Genomic DNA, 17676 nt, shown 5'->3' with positions numbered 1-17676 from the left:
ACTTTGAATGAAAGACAAAGACTCACAGGCACCTGTAGCTTCAGGTTTCATGTATATCCACAGTAAAAAGCGGAGGGACGATAGCTGTATTTCAGTGGACCTTCTAAAGTATATCGCACTATTAGCAGTTTTGAAGTTTAAACCTACCAGGTTATACTTCCTAATGCACTGTTTTTACTCCAAATCAAACTTACAAAGCAAATATTGCAGTACTTAAAGGCCAGTGATGTACCTTTCATATTTCTCTCTCCCACACTAACTTCCACAAAAATAAATTTATTTAATACAGATCTGCATAAAACTTACTGATCCAGTTATCCAACCAAACAAATTTGAAATTTGATAGATTTGATAAAAACTACAGACATTGCTTTACCTCTTTCACTGAATTCTGTGAAACAGTAAATGCCTTGGCAGTTGATTTGAAAGGACTGAAATTGCCAATACCATATGCAGATTCATGAGAAAATGGATTCACAAGTTTATTTTCTTTTGCTTGACTTTTCCACTGTGTAAGCTAAACAAAAATTTAAACAAAAATTTAGAGTCATTACCTACAATAGGATCATTTTCAGGAATATTTAGAAAAATGATTAAGCAAATGCAAATCATAAATACAATGATTAGAGTATTAGAGCAAATACCTGTTTTATTGTGGAAAAGAGACTGTTTATGAGCAATTCATCCTCTCTCACAAATACTGTTTAACACTTTTTATATAGTTAAATTTACAAACAATTAAGACCCTCATATTTGTGGCATTAAGAATCAAAACATGAGTCTTCAACAGCTGAAAGTAGTGTTTTTAATGTAGTATGTTAAGAGAGTTAAGAACAGCTCCATCAGATGCTCTCAGAAGCATGGAAAAATTCCTGAAACAAAATCAAAAGATGAACACGGAAAGCTGCATATGGAGAGAGGCCAGAACGACACTAAGCACATCTATATCAATAATTGGGATAAATTCTGGAGGTACTTTTATGCCAACTATAGCTCTCCACTAGGTATCTATATTTCTGTTAAAAACATATATACAAAAGGCATTGCTATTCTGTAAGTTAAAAACATCCTTTTCACTCTCCCTTGGACAGCTCTTGCACTTCTCAAAAAGGTAAATGAGAAACAAAGAGAGATCCAATTACAATATAGTTTTAAAAGAAAACTGAGAAAAAGTATTTCCGTTCACTTTTGGGGTATTCTGCACTTAGCAAGATTACTCTAGGAACAGTACTCTCAGGGGTGAAATAAGCACATTCAGAATTAGAGCATGATTTTTTTTAACATGTTGTTCACGCCACCAGTATCCAAGACTCACCTTTATGGGTGGAGTAGCAGGTTTAGGGACTAATCCTTTATAAACACTCGTGCCAGTTCCATTCTTTACTGGCTGTGAATGAAGACTTCCTACTACAGGGAATCCAGATATCTGCAGTTCTTTTGTACTGCCCTTTTTAATGACCAGCATTCTTGGAGATCTAGATTTAGGATTCAAAGGGTACTCTGGGGAAAAAAAATGAGTGTGTGTGTGTGTGTATATATATATATATATATGCATGTGCATACATTCTTAAGTTTCTAGTTCATAGGGTACTGGATAGCCATATGGCCCAGAGCAAAGGCATAAATCAGGAACTTGGTCCAGTATTAGTTCCACAAATAACACACTGTACAAACCTGGGTAAACACAAGTTCTGGCCCATTTTCCACAACCACCTTTTATAAAATATTTCACTTGGCAATGCAGGAATTTTACTTTTAGAAAATAAAGATATCCTTCAGTCAAAGAAGGATATACAGTTCTTGTTTGCAAATCTAAAATCCAAATACTAGTAGTTGTTAATAGTTAGCTAATTTTCAAAAGAGATTATGGTTTTCATATTTCCCTTTAAGGTTACTAAAGAATAATTACTCATCTCTTTTTTAACAACTCATTTTAAAGCCAAATGTTCCACACCGAGGCTCTATAAACATGGCAGAAGAGATGCATACTACTGTAGACCATGGTAATGACTGGTTTCTCTATCTCTATGCCTCAGATGGGCATAATAGAACATCTGAAGCTTACACCATTTCCAAGTTCAAGAGAGCACTAATTTGAGACATAGTCAGCTATCATACTCAGTAACTGAGATTTAACAGTTTGAAAGAACACCTATTAAAAACAATTCTAAAGTTTTCCAAAAGTGAAAAAAACACCTTAATTTTTTTTGCACATGCATTCCAATGCTGCATTAACAACCTTTTCCAAGATTATCTCCTCTCTCTGCAAGCATTTCTACTTCACAGGCAGAGTCACCATATCCTACATTTTAAAAACCTATCTTAAAAGCATAAGTGATTTTAGCTTTGTTTAGCAGGTAGATGTTACAAAACATTTGTGATAACTGCATACTTAGCGCTCATTAAATTTCATGAAAAGACTTTTCATAATACTCACATCCTCCCATCCCATTTCACAAGGTGGATACCATATACACAAATGGAATCTAACAGAAGTATACATTTTTAACAGTCATTAAATAAGGGGATGGTAACATTCCTCTTGTCCTGAATATTAAGTTTCCTTTAATAGGGAATAACAATAGCCTTAATTTCAGGTTTTCAATTACAAAACAAGGATTGCAATAGAAGAGCTATAATAAAGATACCAAGCTGTAAGCTGCAACAAGCCATTGCACTGTAGCTTACAGATCTGTTCCTTCCTTTGCTTGTGAAGAGTGATATCTAGAAAGCCTGGAAAACTTGCCCTCCTTCAGATCAAATTGAGCCACATCATGCAGCAGCCACAGCCAGAGTGCTGCAAAGGTTGTAAAACACTCACGTTGCTATATAATTTTCCACAACTTGGGTTAGGAAAAAAATTTAGCTATTCTTACTATTTTATTGAAAGATAACTATATTTCCTGATTTTCACGTGAAAGCTGCTAAATACACAAAAATGGAAAGCAGTCCAATTGTTTAGGCTCCTGCAAAAGTTCTTAGCGATTACATATCTATATTGAGGAGTTGGCCTACACCTATTGTTACCTAACAATGCAAAATACTGGGAAATTATGAGAAAAAGAATCAGCAAATTAAAGCACCATTTAAAATGAGCAACAAGTTTCAGACCTCAGTATTAACAAGTTTAATTAAACATAAAAGCTACAACTTAAACTGTCATTTCCTCAAAGAAAAAGGTTCTTAATTTGAGTAAGTTTATTACTTTAAGTAGCAAATTCTTCACTCTAAGAAGGTGGCAGCTTTAGACTGCACAGGTTTTAAAACCCACAGAACTGTACAGCAGTAGCCAAATTTATCAGGTGGAGATGGGAAAACAAACCCAGATTACAGTTCAGTTAAAGGCCCACTCTCAGGACTAGCTTTCTTACAAGTAATTCATAAATACAACCAACAGCTTAAGACATTTGCTTCCAGGAAAAGACCTTAAATCTTGAATTGCACCTCGATGACTGGGTTCAGCTTTGGGCCCCTCACTACAAGAAAGACATTGAGGTGCTGGAGCATGTCCAAAGAAGGGCAACAAAGCTGGTGAAGGGTCTAGAGAACAAGCCCTGTAAGGAGCGGCTGAGGGAACTGGGGTTTAGTCTGGAGAAAAGGAGGCTGAGGGGAGACCTCATTGCCCTCTACAACTCCCTGAAAGGAGGTTGGAGTGAGGTGGGTGTCAGTCTCTTTTCCCAAGTACCAAGTGATAGGACAAGAGAAAACGACCTCAAGTTGCACCAGGGGAGGTTTAGATTGGATATTAGGAGTAATATCTTCACTGAAAGGGTTGTCAAGCATCGGAACAGGCTGCCCAGGGAAGTGGTTGAGTCACCATCCCTGGAGGTATTTAGAAGATGTGTAGACATGTAGACTTGGTAGTGTTAGGTTTACAGTTGGACTTGATCATCTTAAGGGTCTTTTCCAACCTAAATAATTTTGTGATTCTCTGCAAACTAACCTGCTCTTCCCAGCCCTCCTAGGTTCCTCTCCAAGATCTTCCATCAGCTCTAATCAGTCAGGAGAATTCTTTTACAGTCGTCAGCTAGCAATCACATCACTAGTTTAGATGACCCATCTTCATCGCATTTCCTCTTGTGAGATAAATTCTTGACATCTTTAAAAAAGATGTATACTTGTTCCTGGAAAGAATCCTAGTTGTGGCTGCATCTACGGACCAACAGATTGATATCCAAATAGAAGTGTCACCTCTCTAACAAAAAGATTGTAATAAGATTAAAGTTTCCTCAATTTCAATCTATACCCTTGTAATATTCCAAAAAAATTCCCATGTTTCAAATAACTTCTGTTACATTTTTATATTTAGAAACATCAAAAATACTCACCCCACACACCTGCAGCTGAAGACTTATTCTGGTTTGGTGTTCTTTCATATTCAGGATTCAAAGATGGCTGAAAGGAAAATTTATCATTATTAAAAATAATAATTAATAAGTCTTGAACTGTGGGACCAGTGAAATAAAGAATCACAACAATATCAGAAGTATGACCTCTGCTGTCAAAGATTTTTAAATGGAGACAGACTAGACACTTCCCCATGCAACCCAAATAGATCAACACTCACTTGTTTCTTCTTCTCGAAGAAAACATCTCAAGCAGCAGTCAATACCATATGAAACGTCCAGAGAAGGCAAAACACAGTTTTTCAAAGAGGAATCCCACCCTTCCCCTTGCATCCTACAATTTTAGGTTGAAGCATAGGACCTCAAACAGCCAGTGGCAGAACGATCATTTTGTTAGTACTTCAGATTTCCAGTAAGGTACTTGTGTAGAATTGAATACATACACATGCCACAGTAAACTGTGGCAAGGTATTATGAAATAAACTTAGAACCCAATTATAGTTTCGCTTAAACACTTAAGTGACAATAATAAAAACATAATGATAAAAACTGGATATAAAAAAAGAAACAACTTAGTAGACAAATGACTAACACCGAAGGGTGATCCCTTATATAATGATCTGTAACTGGTGAAATCTCATAAAGTAGCTTGTAATGGACAAAATAGCACTTGCAGAAACAATGAAACCTTGTTTATTATAATTACAAATAACTTACAAAATCCTCAGCCTCAAACTGTTTGGGTACTTCCTTGTCTTCCTTTTTCCCAGTTTCATTATCAGATACATTGTTTTCATGCAGTCCTTGGCCTTTTCCACAGTGAAAAGTGCTGATACGAGCACGGAAGCCTCCGCCATGGTATCCCCCACGATGGTTTATATTTTCTGTACCATTTCTGCTTTGTGAACGCCAACCATTCTTCTCTTTTCTCCCAAAATGCCCTTAGATTTTTAAATTTTAAAGAAATGTAATTACTAACAGTTTTGAAAGAACATTCTACTTTTGCAAAATTGGTAGAGGAATTAAGCAAGCAGCTCCATACTCTGGGATGTGATAGCATAATAAACAGTTTTCATTCACATAAGCAGCAAGGAAGAATCTCACAAAACAGTGCCAAAGAAAGATAATAGTCCAACATTAAGAAGTCAAACCCCTTTTCCATCTGCCCATTTATATGTCGTTGGCTAGGGAATTAACTTGACCACCTTCTTAAGAGAAAAATACACTTGGAACCACACTACTTAAACCAATTAATCTTTCCATTACCTCTATTCTACTACAGAATACAGCATTTGGCATATGACAGCTATTATCATCAGACTTTTTTCTAGCCAAAGTTCTACAAAGCAACAATGTAAACATATTTAAAATGTTCCATGAAAACTAAATTATACCTCCATTAGGCCATCCAATGTTAGGATCAAACCCATCTGAAGAGATGTCTCTTCTGCGATTTGCTTCATAATGATTCTCTGTCCATGAAAAATTTTCAGAATGTTTCTCAAAGTTCAGTGATGACTGTAAAGGAGCACAAGCAGTATGGTATATGCAATCAATTTTTAAAAGAACTATGAATGGCAGACAATACAGCAGTTCTCAAGTATGCATATGTTCAGAGTTTGGTCATCATCTCCCATGCTAGCAGAAGCTACATCTTCCACTCCAGGACACTGAAACAGTGCTGAGGACCATGCTTGTGACACCAAGTAAAAAACCCAAGTGTTTATTTTGGTTTGGCAGCAGAATAGAGCACAAGTGACGCGTGGCAGTAGAGGAAAAATAAAAAAGGCAACAAAGGATATGAGATCACAGTTTGGAAGGTAGAAAAGAAGCCTGTGATCTTAATTTGGGTGGTTAGAGACTACACATGTGCATTGCATAGAAAGCAAGGAGTTATTTCCACCAGAGGCAGCTGTACCCAAAAAGGCTCAGTTTATTAGCCTTGTCATTATAACTTAATAAGGCAAATGCAACTAGTTATGAAATACAAGTAAAACCTAGAGTCAAAAGTGTACAGATTCACAAATATACTTCAAATTATCAGCTTATAAAGTAGGCATTGTAGAAATTTTATAGTAAATCTTTAATATACCAGTAGGAAGTACTTTATAAACTAAAATCTTATGTTGAGAATAGCATTCAGAAATCAAAACACATCCTGACTAGAACTCATACCTAAAGGGGATTAAACAAAAAAAGATTGTGTCTTACAGCAGCTGTCTTCCCTATCACTTCCGGCTTTACTATTTTAACATTATAACATTTCTTTTGCTGTTACACCTTAAAAATTCAAGAATAAATTTTCATTCTGCAAAAGCAGTGCTTAGCCTTACTGTTGTACATGCCACATATATCCCAGGGAGTGACAGCAGAGAGCTGTGTTACCCAGTACCTCCCTGCCACACAGCCAACCTTTGATGCAGATGAAGCAAAATCCCCTTCCCTCCAGCACACACTGTGCACATATGTCCATTGTACTGTACATGTACAAGAGATCCAACACTTCCCAGGGCCATAATACCTACAAATGCATAAATGCACATAAATGTGGAAATGTACTATGTGAGCAAAGTAAGCTTAGTGATTCCAGGTAGTATCAACTTTACTGCACCAAAAGTATCAAGTTTGCCTGAAGCTTGCTCCCTCTCCAGACTGAGTAACATTCAGGACAAAACCAGTATAGCAGTAATAGTGCATGTTTGAAAATGAAAGCCCCAAGTTTATTTCAACAGTTATTATCCATTAATGTCTAAACAAGCTATATTAACATTTAAGTACTCCACTGGTCAAAGCGAGTTAAAAAAGAAAAAAAGGAAGTCACAGTAATAGGTTTAACCACTTTGGAAAATACATTGAAGAAAATTATTTCCTTCCCCCCCTCCCAAGACAATCACAAAAAATGACACCCAAGTTCTACTGACAATGCCTCAGCAGAGCTCAAGGTGCTGTTCAAAATCCACTGCTTAAAATTCAAACTCAAGTAAGCAACAGATATGTATTTCCAAACTGTATAGAAGTCAAATGAAAAGGGATTTCCCTCTCAATTTCAGACCTGGGAAGTGAATTATTTCCTTGACAAACTTGGAGAGAGAAAAAAATAGAAAACCACAAGAAATTATCAAAAGATCTAAGCAGTTAACAAATTATCATAATGAATCTCATTATTTAAGTAAAAAATAATCCCTTATAAACAAAGTTTGAATAAACTGCCAAAAATTTCCAAAAGCTCCAGATCTGTTGATCATAGATTATATTTTAGAAGATAGCTTCATGTGTTCATTTACATACGACAACCTTCTAATGTTGCTTTTGGAGTTCAACTCTTTTTTGTTTTGTATGAACTTTGAAGAACAATCACATTTTCACAAACTATAACCAACAGCATTTTATATATAGTGTTTGAGTTGTACTTGATATAATGCATCTAAAGTCTCTAAATTGCGTGCAAAGATCATGCAGTTTGCATTTTCCCCATGTGATGGAGGTATCAATCTATCAAGCCTCTTGTGGCAAAGATGACAGTAAAGTTTGTAATCAACAGGAAAACTACTGGCAATTTCTGGAAGTTAAGAAATTATCTGACTGGATTCAACCAGCCAACAAAGAAAACAACACAGATTTTTGAAGTATAAGAAGCCTTATTGCTTAATATGAAGCAATAATAACCTTGCAAAAAAACTAAGTTTATCAGTCTATCTGCAATCTCCCCATACACATTTTACAGCAATCCTTTCTGAAAAGTTAAGTCCATATCCCAAGATGGCTTCACTATTCGCAATACTTTCCCATTTACGCCTGCTCAACTGCAATACTGCACTGATGTAAATATATTAGTTTCAGACTTGAACTAAAGCTACTGATGGATACCCATCTATCTCAGTAGACTTTGCTATATAAGTGACAGGGAAATGATATAAAAGCTTATCCTTAAGAGGAAATCATCAGCAATAGGCAAAATGGATTTCAGTCAAGCTGTAATCTGTATCAGTCACATTAAGAAAACTCATTCACAATCCCAGCTTCCTGGCATCAGGTTTTTCTAATGCTAGCCTTTACTTATATAAGGGAAAGCCTCAGCTACCCAGGATCAAGGGGGAAAACAAACTCATAAAGATGCAAATCCTAAAAGTGCCTTTTTCAGGGAAATAAAAACTGACCGGGCAGAGTTCAGTTTCTCCTCCTCAAGTCTAAGTGTTGTTGATACCATAGCCTCATCCCAGCTCTATTCTGCATGAAACATGAGACACCTTGTCTTCCTCACCCCATTCTTCCTCTTCATCTCCATCTCTCTTACCTGCTCTTCTCTTCAGCTGCTTTGTTGAGATAATGGGAAGCAGAAATAAACATCTATTCTAGGAAATGGGGGGGACAGGGAGCAGGGGGACACAACATTTGAAACCTGTCTTGTAGAGGAATGACAGGATAAGCCTTATTCTGTAAACTAGGAATTACTACACATTGGGTAGAACCAAAAAGACTTTTCAAGTGTTTAATATCATGCTCCATACCACAGAACGCTGATGACTGAAGGAGAAGGTAACGCAAGGAAATAAGCTGCATTTCTGTGCTGGGTTTGTGTGTGTGGTGGGGGTTTTTTAATAGCGGGGGAGAGGGCTACAGCGGTGCCCCTGTGAGAAGTTTCTCAAAGCTCCCCCGGCTCCCAAGTCATACCTGTCCCCGAGCCAAAGTCAAGCCAATTAGCGATGGTGGCCACGCCTCTGTGATAACATATTTAAGAAGGGGAACCTGGGAGGAGGAGTGGGAGTTGTGAGGGAGACACCTCTGCAAGTGCTGAGGTCAGTGGAAGAAAGGAGGAGGAGGAAGGCAGGGAGGTGTGCCGGAGCAGAGACCCTCCTGCAGCCTGTGGTGAGAGGGCAGGCCGTGCCCCTGCAGCCCATGAAGATCCACGGTGGAGCAGATGCCCACCTGCAGCCTGTGGAGAACCCCATGCCGGAGCAGGGGGCTGTGCCCAAAGAAGGCCAGGACTCTGTAGGAAGAAGCCCCTGCTGTTGTAGTTTGGTGCTGGGAGGACTGCAACATGTGGGAAGGATTCACACTGGAGCAGCTCAGGAAGGGATGCAGCCTGTGGGAAGGACTCATGTCAGAGAAAGTTCATGGAGAACTGTCTCCTGTGAGAGAAACCTTGTGGCAGGAGCAGGGGAAGAATGCTAGGAATCCTTCCCCTGAGGAGGAAGGAGCAGCGGGACTGACCCCCCCATTCCCTGCCCCCCTCCCCCGCACTGCTGGGGGGGGGGGGGGGGGGAGGTAGAGAAATCCGGAGCAAAGCTGAGCCCAGGAAGAAGGGAGGGGTAGGGGGAAGGTGTTTTTAAGATGTGGTAATGCTTCTCACTGTCCTACTCTGTCTGTGAAGCATTGCTGTTGTTAGTGTTTGAATTAAATTTCTTTTCCTTCCCTTGAATCTGTCTTTTACCCATGATCCATAATGGGTGAGTCACTCCTCCCTGTCCTTATCTCAATTCCTGAGCCTTTTGCTTTATTTTCTCCTTCCCATTCCTGAAGGGGAAGGGGTGAATGAGTAGCGTTGTGGTGCTCAGTTGCCCTCTGGGCTCAAACCAGGACAGTTTCAAACAATGAAACACAAAAACTACGATGGAGAAACCATACAACTACAGAGGTTTTTGGAAGAGATGAAAGAAAGTCTATCTAAAGTCCTTGAGGCAAAGATTCATGGAAGAGAACAGGATCCACAACATATGCTTGCAATGAAATTTCCCACAATTCAGGAATGAGGTGACAAATACAACCCATACCCCAGATATATTCGAGTAGTACTGGGGTAGTGCTGAAACTTATTTTTATCCTGCTATATTGACACTTTAAGTGCACAGGTAAAGCTCTTCCAGCAGATTCTTGAAATATGTGGAGAAAGATTGTTTTGCAATTGTGACACCCTATTAAACTAAGCTCTAATTACTTTTCTAATTGAAAATGTATTTAAATTGGAAAAAGCAGATCAAAAGAGTTGAATAACTCAGAAATCAAGTAGAATGAAAACAAACAGATCACAGGAATCATCCTGGAACAGATAGGCCTGATGTTCCCAGAACAGCAACTGACAGTTGCTGATAGACTATACTAAACAAAGAAGCTAGCTAGATCAGCGTAGAAGAAAGATGAATAGAGCAATACAGTAAGGACATTCAATGACTTGACTTAAAAAAATGCATGTGTGTATGTGTAGATATATATATATAACTAAAGCAATGGGAACACAAATAATACTTGTTACCCTGAAGAAGAGGCCTTGTTCAGAGTTGTTTAAATTTTATGTGCTTGCTATCCATGGGAAAGAATGTATTGTTTATTGGGGAATTGTAGGACACACAACTGTTTCTCATCACACCCAAGGACACATAGTACATATTATTGTCCATACAAATGTTTCTCATCAAATACAAGGACAGATTGGATGCATCAGCTAGATCAGTCTGTTCTTCACACTGTCAACAATAATTAGTCAGGAACTTCTAATCAGGAGCTACCATTCTTGAAGAAAAGAAACATCCTGGTACATGGAAGCTTGTTAAAATTGTTCAACGTAAATTAGTTTAATTAGAGATTAATGTCCTTTGGAAGTACTATCCTCATTATAATAGTAAAAATCACACCCACTGCTTCGAAGACCCCTGCCCGAATAAAGACCCTCACCCTTTGAGCTTGCACAGAAAATTAAAAACCCACTGTACTTTAAATCAGAGTGAGCATGTTAATAACCAATGAGGGAGAGAGGTGATAACCAATAATCATTATAGCAAATACTTAATCATGTAGTTTGGAGTGTATAAATACTTTGAAGTTCTTTTGTATGGTGTGCTTAATTTGTGGATGTTTTCCACCTAGCACCCTGCACAATATAAAGCAATATCGTCTCTCTAAACTAATCTTGGTTTCCAGAGTCTTTATTTAGGTAACAGTTTTCTGGAGACCCAGGTGGGACTCTGCTGACAGTGAGACTTAAAGTCCAGCCGACTCTCCCCGCCACTAGGAATCACGAGAGGAACTCCAGTGCATACCAGATGTAGGTCTCTGGGGACCTCCCTGGTGATTTCTTGGCAGGGGCGGTGAGCACTTGACTGGAAGCAAGTTGAGATATTACTCAATAAAGGAAATCCCCAAGTAAATCGTACTAGGGAAAGTATGTGTTGGTGGATTATAATTAAAGGTTGGTATTTGCAGCTGCTGGGGTTCTCCTGCATTTGTACAGTGATGATCGGAGCAGGTAGACATAAGGGTAATGGGAAATGTAATGTCATCTTCTGAAGGAGGCATTGTAAAAGCCTCCCCTTTGGGTTGTATACTGAAACACTGGCAAAAGTTTGGAGGTGGTCCAGTAACTCGGAAAATGTTGGTTGAATACTGTAATCATTGGTGGCCAATGTATATATTAGATGATCAGGAAAAATGGCCAAAGAATGGAACACTGAATTATAATACTATATTGCAATTAACGTTGTTTTATAGATGGGAAGGAAAATGGGATGAAATACCTTATGTTGATTTGTTCTTTACTCTCAGAAATGACTATACCAGTAGAAAGGATTGTGGATTAATTTTTAATGATACAAATGTATTGACTTTGGAACAAGAAAATGGAAAATCAAAAATGCTAAAGCATTGCTGCTCAGCTTGCAGTATTGGGAAACGATGTAATAAGTATAAGGATACTGAGAAAGAGGAGAATGTTCAGTTACTAGCAGCCCCACAGGGACCACCGGCCCCACGGCAGCCACCTGATGTTCAGGATGAAGGCGTGGAAGTGAGAGAAGAGGGAGAGCCTAGCGGAGAAGCAGAAAGAGCATCTGAGGGTGAAAATTATAGTCCTGTAGCTGGTTGTACTAGACGAGGAGGAGCCGTGTTGCAGGCCCCTTTAAGACAGGCAGTAGTGCCCACTGCAGAGCTGGTATGGGTAAAAGTTCCTTTCTTGGTAGCAGATTTGAGAGCCTGGAAGGAAATGGCAGGCACCTACAGGGAAGATCCACAGAAGACAGCTCAGGCATTAGAGACTTATTGAAAATCATGATCTGGATTGGAAAGATGTGCAGGTTGTCCTGAATACTCTTTTTACACATGAAGAGAGACAAAAGAGAATAGCAAAAGCTAGGGAAGAGGTGGAGAAAGTGCATGTACAGGATGCACAAGCATGGAGAGTAGATGATCATTTCCCAACTATAAACCCTAATTGGAATCCAAATGATAGAGTACAAAGGTTGCTTTTAACAGAGTAACAAAGGTTGATTTTATTTGGGGTAAAGAACATGATCCCAAAACCTAAAAATTTAGCAAAAATCTATCAGGTGGTCCAAGGGAAAGATGAGACACCTTCTGCCTTTTATGAAAGGTTGTGTGAGACTGTCAGAAAATACTCGGCTCTAGATCCAGAAAAAGAAGAAAACGCACTGTCTTTAATTAATACATTTGTGGGACAATCTTATTCGGATATTAGAAAGAAGTTGCAGAAATACAAAGGAGAAGGTGCGAGATCTATAAATAAACTGCTAGAGGCAGCTTGGAGGGTATATAATAATAGAGAAGAGGAGGAAAATAAAAGACAAAATAAGGAACAGCTCAAGAGAGACAGATTAATAGCAGCAGCAATAGAGAGAAGAAATCAAGGAGGTAGAAAGTGGAATGAGAATAGAGGAAATCAGAAACAAAGGGGGAGAAATAAGTGTCTTTTGAAAAAGATCAATGTGCAATTTGCAACCAAAAAGGATACTGGAAGAGGGAGTGTCCACAAAATAGATTGCAGACAAGACTCCCTAGGATTAATGAAAATCCTAAACTCAATGAACTGTTGACTTTGGATCAGGATTCTGACTGACAAGGACCGGGGGCTGACTCGGAAGTCTCCCCAACAGAACCCCTGGTTACCCTGAAGTTGGGGAATGAGAGAGTAGATTTTTTTAGTTGACACTGGTGCAGTATGTTTGGTTTTAAACACATGTAAAGGTAAATTGATCAAGCAAAGTTTATCCATTGTTGGTGCCTGTGATGGTTTAGCCCCTGCCGGGGTCTGAGACCATGCGGCCGCTGCCCCTCCCCCACAAAGGGAGTGAAATACAAAGCCCCGAGACTGAGATAAGGAAAGGTTTAATACAGCAGTGCAATAGCAACACAACAAACAACAACAACAACAATAACAGTAATAGTGATAGCAATGAACATGTGATAGACAGTAAACTGTTTGTTCATCAAATTCCATTGAAGATACTGGGAGCTCGTGACATGTTATTCCATAAACTATGTAGGCCTAAGCTTAATCTTAACTATTACACTGTGTAACGACTAACTGACTGCAAGTGCTTATCTAAGTTGAAATGCTGAAGCAAGGACTCCTACTAGGCAAAAGACTGAAAAGAGGGAGAAAGGGAAGAAGGACAAAGGGGAGAAAGACAAAGGGGAGAAGAAGAAGAAAAAAAGGGGGTAGTGTCTATATTCTGTAAGATATAAACAAAGACTTTGTGAGCCACTCTCAGGAAAGCAGGAAATACGAGAAGCTGGTGACGCGAGGAAGACCCGGATGGAGCGACCCCCTAGCTGCAAAGTGCGCAGACGCAGGGTACACCTCTCAGAGAGACCCGATAACGGAAGGCGGAGGATATAAAAAAGATGGACCCTCGGGAAGTGGGTGCGCGCCGTTGGTGGAGCAGGGACTCCCCGGCCGCCCAGCGCTGTTTTGCTTATTGCCGCTTGCTAAAATAAATAATTGAAATTTAATTTGTCCTAACTTGCATCATTTTGGCAAGATAGTCTATAACAAACAGAGCAAAATAGCTACCAAATACAGCAGTGAGAGGAGCAGATGTACAAAACCACGAGTGCACCGCGCTCCCGCGCCAGGAAAATGTGACCAGCCAGGATGTGATGTCCGCATGGTATCTGAATAACCCGGCTAGAGCTCCCCCCACTGCTGGGGAAACTTAACCCTATCCTGGCTAAACCAGGACAGTGCCACAGGGGGTAGAGAAGTCAGGCCATTTTTCCAACCTATCAAATGTGGATATGTGCTGTGGTTTGCACTCAGCCGGTAGCCAATCACCATGTGGCCAGTCATTTACTCCCCCCCCCATGAAATAGGGGAGGGACAAAAAATAAGAAATTTGTAGGTTGAATAAAAAAAAATATTTAGTAATAGTAACAAAACAACAGTAACAACAGTAAATCCAAAGGGGTAACATACAGCAGTTGCTCACCGACCGGCGACTGGTACACAGCCCGCCCCCAGCAGTGATCCCCACCACACCAGAAATCCCACCACGCCAACCAGAAAATGGAAATCGAAATGAGAGAGCACGCGTCCCCTTATATACTGAGCATGACATCACATGATATGGAATACTCCAATGACTGATCCAGGCCCGGCACTCCAGCTGTGCTCCCTCTCAGCCCAAGGAAAGTTAACTCTATCCTGGCTGAAACCAGGACAATATGGATCTCGGAATTTTATGCATAAATTTTTGTACATACCCGATTGCTCTATTCCTTTATTGGGAAGAAACTTGTTAAGTAAATTGAATGCTCAAATCATGTTTGAAAGTAATCACATTCATGTGCAGATTCCTGAAGAAAAGGCACTGGAGGTGCAAGTTTTTCTGTTACAGCTGGGAACAGCAGAAGAAACTCCAAAGATACCAGAAGAGGTTTTGAATGCAGTGAATCCCCTCGTATGGGCATCTGGAGTACCAGGTCGGTCAAAATTAGCTGAACCAGTGAAGACTGAGTTAAAGCTAGGAGCACAACTGGTAAGACAGAAACAATATTCTATAAAGTTGGAAGCAAGGAAAGGGCTTGAACCCTTGATAGAAAATTTTATGAAATATGGACTATTAAGAGAGTGTCAATCTGAATATAATACTCCCATTGTTCCAGTAAAGAAATGACACTCTAATGAGTATCAGCTAGTTCAAGACTTAAGGGCTATTAAGCAAATTGTTCAGGATGTGCATCTGGTAGTGGCCAATCCTTATACCTTATTGACTACTATAAGGGACACTGATCAATGGTTTAGTGTGTTGGACTTAAAGGATGCTTTCTTTTGTATCCCACTAGAAGAAGAAAGTCAGAGACTATTTGCTTTTGAGTGGGAAAGCCCTACTACTGGTCATAAAACGCAATTATGTTGGACTGTTCTGCCACAGGGGTTTAAAAATAGCCTGACTATTTTTGGGAACAAGAGACTGTGGCAGGTGCATCCGCCCAGTGAAAGCAGAGCTTCCTGGCTGTTGAAACGTGGCAGCTTTTGGCTGTCTTTGTTCTCAGGGTCTTGCGGTAGCTGAGACCTTTGACCAATGGGAGCCGCTATTGACTACAGGTCAGATTGGGCCTGGGTATAAATGGAGTCCCCTGGGGGAGCCATTTGGAGCTCGTCCCCTGGAGCTGCACGCTGCGGTCAGAGGACTCTCCCCTTGGGTCAGGACGCTGCCCAAGGAAACTCCTCGAGGTACTTTGGGTCGGGACGCTGCCCTGAGCAGGTCCTCGAGGTTGAGAGCCCTCACTTTCTAGGTGAGTGATAGAGCGTTTTGGGTTGTCGTTAAACCCTAGGCTGTGAAGCTTTGTTTTTCGTTTTGGGTTCTCGTTAAACCCACGAAGTGAAGTTTACGTTTGGGGTTCCCGTTAAACCCCTAGGCTATGAAGCTGTGTTTTTCGTTTTGGGTTCTCGTTAAACCCACGAAGTGAAGTTTTCGTTTGGGGTTGTCGTTAAACCCCTGGGGTGTGAGGCTTTGTTTTACGTTTCGGGTTCCCGTTAAACCCTAGGAAGTGAAGTTTTCGTTTGGGGTTGTCGTTAAACCCCCGGGGAGTGGGGCTTTGTAAAGTATTTCGGGTTACTGTCAAACCCCAGAAAGTTATTCTGTTCTCCTCTTGCGGACATTCGGATCTGTAATCTACGGAGAGCTGACTGGTGGTTTTATGGAAAAAATAAATCTATTTATTTTTTTAAATTGGTGGTGGGTTGCTTATTTGGAAGCCTCCGTAACAATTGGCGTAGTCGGCAGGATGTCAATAGAGGAGTTGTTACAGAAATATAGCTGTGCCCCTTCCCCTTTAGAGATACAGTGGGCAAAAGAGAGGCGGCTTGACCCGGTAGAAGTTGTGAGAAAGTTGAAACAGAGCCGGGGAAGTTGGTGGATAAGCAGAAATGAAGGAAAAATGTGCGCCATATTAGGTGCTTGCTTGACTCAGGCGCAGGACTACTTTGCAGCAGTGGAGCTGGCAGAAGGAGTACAAAAGGCGGCTGGCATTCAGGCGATGAATAAGAGGGGGCGGTGTGGAATTCCGCTTGCGGCGCCGGTGGATCCCAGCCACCTTAAACCTCTCATCAGAGGGCTCCCGGATGCCTTAAAGACACATATCCAGTCCCTTAGAGAGATGGGCTGGATTGATTTGAGTGGGGGTGGGGGTGAAAATCGGAGGGTTCGACAAGTTAGTCGAACAGCTTCCCCCGCTGAACAGCCTGCTCGTAGAGAGTTTGAATTGCCCCGAGATAAGTTAGGCCGATTTTATGAGTCAGGAAGGAATGATCTTTGGCAGAAGGCACTGGCACTGGGGGTGCCCCGGGCCGGGTTGCATGGGCGGTCTACTGATAATATCTTAAAGTTGGTGGAATTGCTGGAGGGGAAAACTCGAAAACAAAGGGAAACACAGGTAACTCTACTCCCTCAGGAAGGGAAAATTAACCCTTTTGTGGCATCGAGGGGGGAGTTGAGAGAGTTAAAAAAACTAGTAGCTGCGGTTTGGGGATCGGGCCGCCCACTCCGCACGGTGAATTCCTGCCAATGGTCCGCTGATAAGGAACCTTATATATATATTCCTGTGGGTCCTAAACGGATAAGTTTGGAGTTTTCAATTGACATAGGGGCTCGAGTTAGTGTTTTAAATAGACAACAAGTCACTGAGTTAGGATTTAAACCATCAAGGAAATTTACAAATATAGTAGGTGTGACGGGGGCAATAGAAAAATGTCCCCTAGTGAGAACACATTTCTCTTGTAATTCTCTAGTTTGGCCAGTCCGTAAGTTAGATGAGCATTGGTGGTTAACAATTGATTATTGGAGATTGAATAGCAATATTCTACCTTTAACAGCTGCTGTCCCAAATATATCACCAGTAGTAGCAGCAATACAGGTAGCTGCTCATTTATGGATGGCTGCTTTAGATGTTAAAGATATGTTTTCTATGATTCCTCTGAGGGATGAAGATAAGCCTCAGTTTGCTTTTACCTGGGAGGGGATTCAATATGCTTTCAATCGACTCCCACAAGGGTATAAACATTCTCCCACTATTGCTCATAATACTTTGGCCAAGCTTCTTG

The 17676-nt window shown here is 40.4% G+C and overlaps 1 protein-coding gene across 9 annotated transcripts in view; it reads right to left on the bottom strand.

The window, feature by feature from the left end:
* LOC141917549 (vasculin-like) overlaps nt 1-17676 on the bottom strand; it is a 64975-nt gene that overhangs the window by 19031 nt on the left and 28268 nt on the right. For 8 of the 9 annotated variants that reach the window (XM_074810799.1, XM_074810797.1, XM_074810796.1 and 5 more), the window contains 5 exons: nt 5741-5864; nt 5064-5287; nt 4329-4395; nt 1316-1500; nt 377-517 (listed from right to left, as the gene is read on the bottom strand). In XM_074810799.1, coding sequence (XP_074666900.1) covers nt 377-517; nt 1316-1500; nt 4329-4395; nt 5064-5287; nt 5741-5864 — 741 coding nt within the window. Of the gene's footprint in view, nt 1-376; nt 518-1315; nt 1501-3943; nt 4082-4328; nt 4396-5063; nt 5288-5740; nt 5865-17676 lie in introns of those variants that run through there. The other variant, XM_074810803.1, reaches the window with a different exon arrangement.

This window comes from Strix aluco, chromosome W (genome assembly GCF_031877795.1).
Source record: "Strix aluco isolate bStrAlu1 chromosome W, bStrAlu1.hap1, whole genome shotgun sequence".
NCBI classification, from domain to species: Eukaryota; Metazoa; Chordata; class Aves; order Strigiformes; family Strigidae; genus Strix; species Strix aluco.
Note: the sequence above shows the minus strand (reverse complement) of the source record. Positions and strands in the feature narration are given on the sequence as shown.